The sequence below is a fragment of the Solea solea genome, chromosome 13 (genome assembly GCF_958295425.1).
Source record: "Solea solea chromosome 13, fSolSol10.1, whole genome shotgun sequence".
Taxonomy (NCBI): Eukaryota; Metazoa; Chordata; class Actinopteri; order Pleuronectiformes; family Soleidae; genus Solea; species Solea solea.
The window spans coordinates 4,320,647-4,332,769 of record NC_081146.1 but is presented as its reverse complement, the minus strand read 5'-3'; the positions used below and the strand labels follow the sequence as shown (position 1 = coordinate 4,332,769).

General features: G+C 42.5%; 1 protein-coding gene across 5 annotated transcripts in view; it reads left to right on the top strand.

Moving 5' to 3' along the window:
* map7d1a (MAP7 domain containing 1a) overlaps positions 1 to 12,123 on the top strand; it is a 42,746-nt gene that overhangs the window by 20,224 nt on the left and 10,399 nt on the right. Inside the window, exons 3-13 of one of the 5 annotated variants that reach the window (XM_058647634.1) lie at positions 215 to 283; positions 1,051 to 1,071; positions 3,957 to 4,120; positions 4,209 to 4,320; positions 7,092 to 7,196; positions 7,402 to 7,488; positions 8,349 to 8,471; positions 8,556 to 8,701; positions 8,997 to 9,127; positions 9,894 to 10,120; positions 11,465 to 11,747. In XM_058647634.1, coding sequence (XP_058503617.1) covers positions 215 to 283; positions 1,051 to 1,071; positions 3,957 to 4,120; positions 4,209 to 4,320; positions 7,092 to 7,196; positions 7,402 to 7,488; positions 8,349 to 8,471; positions 8,556 to 8,701; positions 8,997 to 9,127; positions 9,894 to 10,120; positions 11,465 to 11,747 — 1,468 coding nt within the window. The remainder of the gene's footprint in view (positions 1 to 214; positions 284 to 1,050; positions 1,072 to 3,956; positions 4,121 to 4,208; positions 4,321 to 7,091; positions 7,197 to 7,401; positions 7,489 to 8,348; positions 8,472 to 8,555; positions 8,702 to 8,996; positions 9,128 to 9,893; positions 10,121 to 11,464; positions 11,748 to 12,123) is intronic. The other 4 variants (XM_058647635.1, XM_058647636.1, XM_058647637.1 and 1 more) reach the window with 4 other exon arrangements.

The window sequence follows — 12,123 nt, the reverse complement described above, 5'->3', positions numbered from 1 at the left end:
CGTGTGATGATTGGCTTGTGCAAAATAAATATTGTAACACACAGTGTCCTCAAGGGAGGAATGGTTTCAGCCTAAGCTTGTTTGACCAGCTTTACCTGGGTTTTTATTCTTCTGTTAACCAGGGGTTCTTAAGCACTACACGTGAAGTGCAACTAACATGAAGAAATGTCTGTACTTATTGATCATGTCCTTGTTTTTCCCCCTTCTTACTCAGACATCATGAAGTCAGAGGAGAGGCAGAAACTCGCCAAGGAGCGGAGGGAGGAAAAGGCCAGATATCTGGGTAAGTAAAAGCAAAGGGTGAGAGGAAATGCCCTTTAAACAGGAAGATAGTGCCCCCTAGTGTTGGGGTGATAGAGGTTGTATTGTGTCTCTGCTTGTGCTCTTACTGAGACGATAAAAGGCTACTTTTTGCATGCACAGAAAGATAAAGTGGACAAAATGGTAGTTTGGACTTTTGCAAAGAAATTAGCAAAAGACAAGCGACAATTTTACCAATAATAAGTGAGCATCAGTGTTGTGCATGCCTAAATACTTATCAGTGGTGTTAACACAATTGCTTAGTGTTTGTTGAACGACTGATAATCACTTCTGCTCACCTCTGCTCTAAAATGTATATTGTTACAAACATTTATTAGCGATTTTTTTTCTCACACTGTCAACTTTAGTATTTTTATGATGAATATCTTATGATAGCAAGACATAGAGGTGCAAACGTCCTATTGTTACTGGGGCCCACAGACTGTCGGACTGTATAATTTTTAGTGCCCTAGCACAGAATTTAGTATAGGCCCTATTGTATTTTTTCCCTGGAGATTATTTGTCTCCTTCCTATTCTCCTCAAATAATGACATTTTTGGTGGCTTCAACATGCATGATGAAACCTAATGAAACTTTAGGAGTCACATCAAATGACACAGCTGTAGTCGGCGTGGCACTTGATAATACTGTCCACTTTATTTAACCCTTGGCTGTATCACCTGGCTACCTGCGAGCCGTGCACTGCTTTGCATGAATGACTGTCTTTTCTCTCACCTCTTCCCCCTGCAGAAGAGCTCAGCAAGTTACAAGGTAAGCCACTCATGTATGTGCATGTGGTGGTGGTGGTGGTGGTGGTGGTGAAGGTCGATACTGATCATTCTGTCTCATGTGGGTGCTTGGAGAACAAAGAACCTGGATGAATGACAATTTAAATCTCTCCTGCAAAACTGCTGCTTTGACCTTAAAGTTGCTGTCAGTGATGTCTTTTGGCCCACATGACTACATTTGGGGGGGGGAGTATATATACTTAAAAAACTAAAAACTGGACTTTTTATTTGAATTTCTCAACACAAACTGTTTAATTTAATAGTAATATGTATGCTAATAATTTACGGTGAAACAAATGTGACAGAAGTGACAGAAGTGCCATCGACCGTGATCTCGGGATCATCGTGGCTCGGTCACTCCGGATGTTTGAGTTAGAAAATCGGAATTCCGAGGACATTCCTTACACATGACTTCAGAAATTCCAAGCTCTGACTACAAATGGAATGAGTGGTGCTCAACATGCTAACAGATAGCTGCTAGGGCTGCAAACTTACTGACTGATGAACAGCCAGACCTTGACAAGAGGAGAGGACAACCTCTTTTGTGGCTCTTGGATAAAGCATTCCGAGACTGAGAGATCCATGTCACGGAGAAGACGCTCTACATCAGTGAGATCTATTAGGATATAGAGCTATTTAGAACTCAAGGATTTCACTGACGGCAGCTTCTGGTAAAATATCATAGGTCATATGACCCAGCACTAGTGTTCCACTGATTCAGTCCTCATCGTGTTCCTTGGTTTAAGAAATTTCAACTAATTACATCATCGTCTTTCACATAAATTCATGTAGCCATAGAATACGATAATCATTCGTTTCTGTGTGAATAACCTTTTTTTTGTTTGACTTCCTGTTAAACAGGACTGGGTGGCTGGCTCAGCATTTATTCACACAGTGGATGATGTGGCGTGACCTGACTGTGACCTTTGTCTATCCACACGTTGTAGCCACACACGCCCCAGAACTCTGTGGACTTTATAAACAAAGACGCCATGTTTACAGCACATGTCATGAAACAACTGTGATTACCGGACAAATTGGAGGGTTTTAAAAATGCCTGCAGCCAAATTTATCACTGCAGTGAATTTCCAGCCAAACTAATTTGGATTGTCATGTGAAAATCACATCATTCCAAACCTTTACTGCTCAGAGCAGTGTACTGTAGAGAATGGACAGATATTTTTGAAGGTTTTGTAACTTTAAAGTAGGTCTTCCTCTCGTGATGCAGGATTATTTTAGATTAGCTGTCACACACATTTTCTAACCCAACTGTGTGTTCGCCAGCAACGAGAGGAGTTTAACTTACTTCATTGTGTGGTTCAGTCTAAATGGACAATCACTGGGACATGACAGATGGTACAGGGCTGATCTAATATTCTCCTTCACTCTTGGATAAAAGATAAGATCCTGCTAAAGCTTGTGTTTACAGTATCAGCTTAACAGAGATTGTGTTGTGGAGATGTGGCCCATCACCAGTGACTGGAGTATTTCTAGTTTAATCATGTGTGGGAGTCGCGTGGGAGGTTCAGAAAATCCCCTCAGATTCTTGCTTGTATATTACTGGATCCGTGTTATTTAGATTGAATCACTGAGAGATTTGCACCAGAGAATTTCCTGCGACTGCACAGCCATTACTCTTTCAGCCTTGGCTGTCTCCGGTGGAATGGTATTAAAATAAATACTTCATGCAACAGGGCTACAGTAGCCCTCTGTTTATGATTATTTAATAATCTTACTATATTAAGTCCTGATGGTCCTTGTCAGCACTGATCACCGTCAGCATGGAGATGAATGCTTTTTAAAGTAGGATATCCAGATTTGGACATTTGTTTATCATTTCAAGCCCTTAAATAGATTTACAAATGTCTGAAAAGTTACAGGGAAAATTGAAAATCATGTAAATTATTATCAGAAAAAGTATCCAGGGCTCAGTTTTCATATTACAGTCTAAGCAAAAAGCCTCCAGCCAATTTCCATCTCATTTTCCTTCCTGCAAGCAGCACCTGTCATGTCAGTGAGCCTCAAACACTGAATATGTGCACAGTCAGGGCAGTTTTCTTTGTCCCCTCTTTTCTCATCACAACACAAATGGTGAAGCTGCTTCTACTGCACTTCATGTACAGTATCCAGTATCAATGGAACGTAAAGAGACTTGTTATAAGTTAAGGGCATCAAGCTGTGACGAGCCAGAATCGCACTGCAGCAACCAGTGGCAGTGCCTCTCTATAACTCAGCCTTCTTTCAATTAATCTGAACGCCTCTAGCCTCTAGTCCACAGCCTCTGCAGTGATCCATCACCACAATCTGTTGTCCACAACCAGTGTCTCCATTTTGTTTTACTTTGTAGTTGAAAGAAATATGGTAAGTTGTGTACACAGAGTGGGGCAGCTGCAAAAGGCACCTTTATACCCTCTCTGAATGGACAAGGAGATGATTTCCATATCAAAGTGTCTGTGTTATTGAAACTGACATGCAGGCTTGATACGATTAGTGCAGTATTAGTCACTGCACAAGTACTGTATGTAAAGTCACATTATGCACATCTTTGTGGAGTCAAGTCACACAAAAGGAGACGGAGGAGGAGGAGGAGGAGGAGAAGAGTGCAGCTTCAGATGCAAACTAAACTGCTGAGAGGATTAACTCTGGATATGTTCAGATTCTTCTTCTTTTATTGTGTCGGATAACAGACGTGACCCAACGTTGTCAAGACGAAACTGACTGACACTGCTCAAAGAATGCACGTTTGAAAAACGATGTATATTATTACACATTTAAAAAGAAGCAGATAATAGAAAAAAGGAGCTCATTTGTCCTGTGCCTCTTTGGTAAAATCTTCCCCAACTGAACATTTGTTCTCTTTCATCTCAGCCGCCAAAAAGACCCAATGGCTGGAGAAAGAGGAGAAGGCACGGCAGTTGAGGGAGCAGCAGCTGGAGGAGCGCCGCAGGAAGCTCGAGGAGCAGCGGATCAAGACGGAAAGGCGGCGATCTGCCTTAGAGGAGAGGCAGAAGCAGAAACTGGAGAAGAATAAAGTACACCTGAATGAGACCATGAGCTTTGTTGAAAATAAACGTATTTGACACTTAAGTAACTGATGTGGGGTTTTTGTAACCTTTCCAGGAACGCTATGAGGCGGCCATCCACAGGTCAACTAAGAAGACGTGGGCAGAGATCCGCCAACAGAGATGGTCATGGGCTGGTGCACTGAGCCAGAACTCCAGCCAGAAAGAGGGTGAGTCCAGCTCGGATTACACTTCTGCATAAAATCACACCAGACAGTGATTTCTAATAATCACTGAATAATAAGTTGATGAAACATTTGTGTTATATCCTCTAAGGTTTTTATCGGTATTAGTCTGCTTGAGGTTTTTTATTTACTGTATCATTAATGACTTTTGAGTTTCAGGACTCTCAATTCAGTTAGAATTCTTCTATTAGATAGGGTGTCACAGGATTGATTATTTTCTCTCTATTTATAGTGCTGCAATAATCCACATGCAGTTAATATGAACTGCACGTGCTATTATATGGTCAATGCTCATTTTCCCTGATTATAGGCAGGCACAGTGTACTGTAAATGATGGTTCATCCAAACACAGATCTCAAATAAAAAGCCCAGACAACGTGACAGAAGTCAGCCCAGAACAGATTGTCATTCTGTGATCAGCTGTTCTGGGATGAGAGAAAACAAAGTAACACAATGCATCACGTTCCTTACGACTCATTTTCTCTTAAGGTGAAAAACAAAACTGTCAAAGTACACAGGACAAAAGAAAAACTTGTCAAGAAAAGGCATGTTTTGCTGTGACATAGTAGTGACTTTGACTCTATGTAATGGCAGTACTGCAATAACCATGATAGATGTATTATTTACCAGACTTGAATTATCATAGTATCCATCAGCCTTCAACAAATAACCAAACATATCGTGTCTACAGCTTTTTATGTTTGCTGCCTAGTGCACAGTCAGGAATAATGATGCAGGTAGCACTGGAGGATTTAGTTTAATTTTAGTGTGGTGCCTTTTTGCTGCGTCACACTCCTTCACCTCGCCACACCCTTCCCCTCTTATGTATGAGTCACTGCAGCATCGCCCCTGCAGACTGTTCACGTCGTGAATATTGTTTATTCATCCGTAATCATGATGAGACTGCATCAGTGTGTTCAGCTGCACTAAGTATTCTTAACTTGACTTGAGACATTATTGATGAATTCACGGCTGCAGAGAGGAAGTTATACTGTAGATCCAGGATACTACACCTATTCTTTTTTACGTATTATGTACCAAGCTCGCAGCTCGTCGCATATTTAGTGCATGTTATTTTTCTTTAGCCTTCAGATTTAAAAATGTGAGCCAAGCTGCACTTTAGTCAAGTGTTCCTCTCTTTATCTGTGGATATCATGGAGCTGTGAGTGTGTGACGACTGCTGCTTTTCTCTTTACACATTTACCGCAAAACACACGCACACTCTTTACTTTTAGCTCACAAGAAAGAAAATAATCGGTTGATCCCCGAATGTGTTTTTTGTGAGAAATTCCCACTTTCCCCTCTACCCTCCCATGGCTGCATATATATGAGTAGCCTGTCCACGCTCCTGCAGCAGACAGTCTGTTTGCACACACTATGTCTAGTTGTTACACCGACAATGCTGTGGATTAATGTGTGAAATGCACAATCATGTCAGAGCATCTGGTCGTTTGTGTTAACGGTGCAGCTTCATAGAAGCTTCTTTGTTCCATCCTCCCCGACTGACGGCTCAATCTGAAAAGTCTGTGGGGGCATCTTACATCGTGTAATCGCTTCTGCCATATGCCCGGGGAATTATTGAGACACAGATCAATCTCTCCATTCCTTCCTCCCTCACCAGTCTGCGGTCTGTCTCACGATGAAGGCAGACAAGAGTGAACAGGCACTGGAATCACTGACCATTCAAGATGCGACTCAGGAAATGCTTCAAAGCACCCATCTCAGACTCAGAGGAGCATGCTGTCTCTCGTCTCGTGTTAATGACACAGTCACTGTGTCTGCTTTCTCTAAAACCTCTACTGCTGCAGCGTTGTCTAAACCATGATTCATCACGTTCAACATTAAGGGGAAGAGAGTGCTCATTTGATTAGAGTGTATTAAATGGAAATGGGAGTTGATGCAAGTGTTGCAGTTGGATGGTTTGCTTGGAAACGAGTGTTTCCCGGCAGCTGCTGTCCATCACTCGTTTTGTTTTGTGCTTATTTTTAATTGTGTTTCACTGGACACGTGCAGCCATTAATTAGCTTTTTTTATATTGGTGTTGTTGCCAAGTAGACGTGAACCTGAATATATTCATTAGCAACTTGTTTTCACTGAGTTATATTGAATGAACCACATACCTCACTGCACTTGCTGTTAGTGCTGTGTGCATTATCAACAACAACAAGTGCACAGCTTCTGGAATAAGATGTTGTGGGTAAGGTCATTTTTTCTTTCTTTCGTTCTTTCTTTCTTTCTTTCTTTCTTTCATATTACATATTGTTTTTATCTGTTGTGTGTGCCAAATACTAGGTGTGTAAAGAAATGTCTGATACAATATCTGTATTCATGGTGATACTGTACTGATTCTTTGACGCACTACATCAATATGGAAATGTTTCAGTCGGTGTATTTTATGTATGCGTATAAAATTGTATCCCGGTTGTATCAGGATATGTAGAGCGATATACAGCTCTACCAAAAAGGTTAGGGAGGAAACGTGATTTAAATTGAAAGCACTGACCTTTTTTACGAAGTATTACAACATCCTTTTTTAATCACATGTTCTGTGCCACACGTGTGTACACACACCTTCAGGCTGTTTTGTGCTGTGACGCACTGAATGTGAATTTCCACTAATGGGGTCTTCTCACGTTACAAATACATCATCCTGTAAAGCGTATGCTCTGAGCACGCGGCCTCAGGATCCGCCCCGCCTCCGCTGAAACCCACGTGACCTGTCTGAACATCTGTGTGGCGCTCTCTTGGCTTCTTAGGCAGATGCTCTGTGTCAACGGTCAACCTCCCCAAACACGTGGACTCTGTTATAAACAAGCGTCTCTCCAAGTCTTCCGCCACGCTCTGGAACTCCCCCAGCAGAAGTAAGGCAACATGTGGAATGCCCCCTCTCCCTCCCTCCCACTCATTCAGTGTATCCATCGATCCGCCAGCGCCAACACCTCCGAACCCGTCCATCATTGTCCTGTATATTTTTTTACCTCCGTTCCTCCTCTCTGATTTCAGTCCCTCTCCTGTGCTTGATGGTTGACAGCTGATCCGTTTTCCATCATTTGTTTCACTCTTCAGAGTTTGGGTCGGGGCATGGCATGTTGGACATGCTCTGCATGCTCCGTGTTCGTGTGTTGTTCTGTTCCGTCCTTTGGTTGGTTTATTGTGAGTTTGAAATCATTTCATTTCCTGGTGTGTTAACCCTAAATGGGCCATGTTGTGGTTGGATGTGGGGGATGTGATTATTGATTTTTACAATAGCAGTGGTGTGATGAACGTAGGACGTGCATTTCTTTGAATCAACCTTTCTTTATACTTCACATTGAAGTAGCTCTTCTTAATCAGGTCACTGTGTACTCCTGCAAACACTAGACACTTCTATGTTTGAAAAAGTGAGTGGGTGAGTCAGCACTTTTCAAGCAATAATGTATTCTGCAAACTCCTTGGGGCAGGTGGTATTTCTGTGTGTGCTGCTGGGGGGAAACAAAGATGGGCAACTCGTTTATTTATCTTGTCAAGAGTTGCAAATAGAAGAAAGTTTAACACTGATGAGTCTTCTCTCATCCTCTCTGCTTGTATGCTCAAGGCTGTGGTTATAAATAACTCACTCCATGTCTAGACAAGCATTTCAAATAACTCCTTCTCTTGGGTGGTACCCATGCAGCCCAAGGTTAAAGTAGACACAGTAACTGGGCTCATTTTCCACCTCTCTTCCCCTCATAATCTCTTTGGGTGGCACATATGTGTCTTATAAGGATCAAGTCCCTAATAAGGGTAGACATGTCCTTTCAAATGTCCCTTTTCCTAAAAATAATTAGACATTGTTTTGAATGATGCAGTATATTTTCATTGGTAAATGGGAGAGTTTTACAGCCCACCTGAGGCCCACACTTTTGGGAAGTACTGGACTATGGTTTGGGGCTGGTATACTAACAACAGCGCTCTGGTTCAACATGCAAAACGACTTCTTCAAGGTTAATTTAATTAGATGCATAACTTCATGTTGTTTCCTTCTCCAACCTCAGCCCGTAGCACCGCACTGAGTCCATGGGAGAGCAGCATTGTCGACCGGCTGATGACACCGACGCTGTCTTTCCTGGCCAGAAGCCGCAGTGCCGCCAGCGTTCTCAGCAACAGCAAAGACGGCCGTAAGCTAAATATTTATCACTTTACTTTGTCTCGCGATACATTTGTAAGACTGGGATTACATTCTGTGTAATCTTCCTCTTCAGAGTCTCCTCTGTGCCCACGTTCGGCCTCTGCCAGTCCCCTCTCCGTCTGCGCCCACCAACCACACCACCGGTGCTCCGACCGCTGGAGGGTGACGTCCAGCACACCAGACATAACCCAGCGCCAAGGCAGGCGTAGCTCCACACCGGTACGTCTGTCATGTTTTAACTGTTTCCTACACTCACAGTCAAGTGTAGTTACAGTACAGCAGGACTAGAAAGGAAATCTGAATGTATATAGACATTTTCAATATGAGAGTTAGGCTAAAAAGCCATTCAATTAACAGCTGATTCTGTTTTTTAATGGCTTTTTAACTGATCTCTAATGAGATAACCTTTGTTGCAGAGAGATAAAAACACAACTGCACAACTTGCCTCATTATCTCTATCATAATTCAATATTATTTCATGAAAGTATGATGTTGTCCTCACTCTGTCATACAGCTGGATAAAAACAAGAAAGAAAAAAGAGACAAAGAACGGGAGAATGAGAAGGAGAAGAGTGCCCTCAGTAAAGACAAGGTGCTGAAGAAGAGACAGTCTCTACCCAGTATGAGACACAGACCTGATCCAAGGTAAAACTTGGACTATATTTATATCTTATACCTTTTATTGATTTATCTTCTTACATACTTTTTTTATTAACTCAGATCCTTCACATGATTTCTTTTTTCCTCATGTCATTTTCACCTCTTTTTTGCCCCTCTTCGTTACTCGCGTGCACACACACAAACAAGCTGATAGCAGACACATCTGTACAGACAGACTTGTTAAAAACACAATTCTGTTCCTGCAAACAGTCATGACGTCAGGAGCCCAGATCTGATCATATACAGTCACAAGAGAGATATCCAGGACGCATTTTAACGCTATATTAAGGCCATTTGGCCATGATTGAATCACTTAGAACGGATAAGAGATATGAACGTGACCTTACTTTAATCCAAAACAAAATGATCCTTCTATAGCTTGACCCACAGCTTGTTTCTAGTCGGTGACTTTACATTTAATGCACATTTTGAGTTTTGGCATCAAGTGAGCGATTTTTCAGACCTCTCATACCCCCAGGCCACTGGAATAAAAGTCTATAACGTATACACAGTTCTGTGACTCAACATTAAGGCACCAAAGAGCCTGGCAGAGCGGTCATTGACAGAGGCACACAGGGCAGAAAACACTTAATGGACTTTCCCTGTGGGATGCTGACAGAGGATGCACTTAAAGAATGATGCAATGTTTGAGTGGTGAGCCTGTTGGGTGAAGCCAGGTCTCCTCAGGACGCGTTACACACTTTAGCCCATTTCCCATCAGTCTTATATCACGTATGTTCCTTTCTTTTAGTCCCAGTCCTTTATCAAGACAACGGCCATCATCCCCAGCCACACCCAAGGGGAGAACCGCCTCCCCCAGCCCAGCTGCCTCCCCAAAACCACCGTCTACACGTGGAAGTCCGTCGACTCCTAAGGCCCGGCCCAAAAGAGCCAGGACCCCTGCAAGAACCTCGTCCCCCGTTCCTCTGGAGAGACTGAGGGAGCCTCGCAGGCCCGTCACCCCTGAGGGGAGAAAGGGTGAGTACAACAAAAGCACTTGATGTTTGTAGTTAAGTGAAAAGTTTCTCCATTAAATCACAAATAGACAGCGTCAAGTACGACTGTTTCCACGTATCATTACAATGTGAGGTGGATGTCGTGATCATGTGTTTGGTTGATGTCATGTCTGTGTACGAGAACAAAAATACGTTTATCGTGACTGTACAGATGTGTCCACTCACAGTGCCAATAATTGGTTAAAAGTGAGTGAATCAAAGCTCTACTCATGCTCATCTTTTATCTTTTCCGTGGACATGCATGAGTTCATGCAGTTCAGAATGTGACCCCATATCTTCTCAAACCACCTCCAAACATGTTTTTTTGTTTGATCTGAGGATGCATTCACACCTGTCCGCCTGTGATCGGATCATTCAGGGGAGATATTAATACCAGATCTGAAGACCGTCTTCAGATCCAAGCACTGACTGCTGTTTTCCAAACCACATGTCAGAGTGTATTAAGTTGTATTAAGGCACTGGCTCGAATGGTTGACAACACGGTTGATATTTGAGGTCATGTTTCCAGCTGCATTGTCACCGCTGATTTCCTAAATCGATTAGATTCCAGTTCACTCAAAGTCTCAATTTCATGTATTTTCCGACTTAATATTGATTCACTCAGGGATATTTGTGTTACAATACCATTGTAGTGCAGACATAAGCTCAAAGACATTGTCCTACTCCTCTCAGGTATCTAAGTAACTTTAAAATTTTAAATTCTGGTTTCACACCAGCAGATCCTGTGAGACCATCAGCGTTACGCACACAACAATGTATTTTAAAAGACTTGACATTGTGTTTTAAATGTTTGATGTCACTATACAACACATGAACTGGATGTCTGGGTTTGGTTTGAGTTTGACAGACAGCCTATGTCAATAAAACACAGAGCCTCTGGATTTTTGGGTAACTTCCCACTGTGGCTGAGTCACACACTGTTGTTTTATCATTGTGATGCACACACAGACATTTCCCACAGTCTCTTCCTGACAGTGACCAGAGTAATTCAGCTAAAGGAACATGTGACTGAGTCTCTTTGTTTCCAGGAGCAGTAGTTAAAGATTAGCATCAGTGTTAATGAGGCATGAAAACACAGAGCGCAGACTGAGTGAGCCACACACAGCTCCACAGATTAACAGGCTGCACTAATCAGCTGTAATTATGTAATTACTAAGTTCTTGGATTGAAGCTGTGGCTGTTTTCAATTTCAGGGATGTTTGACAGTGCACTGGTTCAATGTGCTTTTAATAATGATCATGTAGCTCCTTACTGGAGAAACATAAATAGTCTAATTGAATGTATATTTCATTTTTCCATGTTTCAGGTTCCCCCGTGGCTCCTGCTATAGTATTATCCTCAGCTGCTGCCTCACCCCGTGCGTCCAGCTCAGCAGTGACAACCACAGTCACTTCCTCCTCACCTGAGCCGGTCCACTCCGCTCCTTCTGTTCCCGCAGTGTCACCAGCGCCCTCTCCGTCTGCCAAACCCATGGCAGGCACCAACAACCCCGAGGAGGCCGCGCGCATCCTGGCAGAGAAACGCCGGCAGGCCCGAGAGCAGAGGGAGCGGGAGGAGCAAGAGCGGCGTGAGCAGGAGGAGAAGGAGAGGTCAGGGTTTTATACTCATTTTATTTGATTTATTTTTTTAAATATATACACTTAGAAGTCAGTCAGTGACTATGAAGTGGTATGAAAATGTTTATTTGCCATCATCCCCGCAGACAAAGATGATGAATTATTGTTAGTGTTTGTGTGATATTGTGGAATTAGCGGTGCATATGTTCTACTTATACTTATACTTTATAGTCATATTTGAGTGAGACTGTAAGTTTAACCTCAGGGTTTAAAGCTTGTGTCTTGATGCGATCGCTTGTTGGTAGATATACTCGTCATTTACTGTTTTGAGTATTTCACTTGCTTGAATAGTGTTTGTTTGTACATGACCCACTTTCGTCAAATAATAAACCACGGGAACTCAATTTAC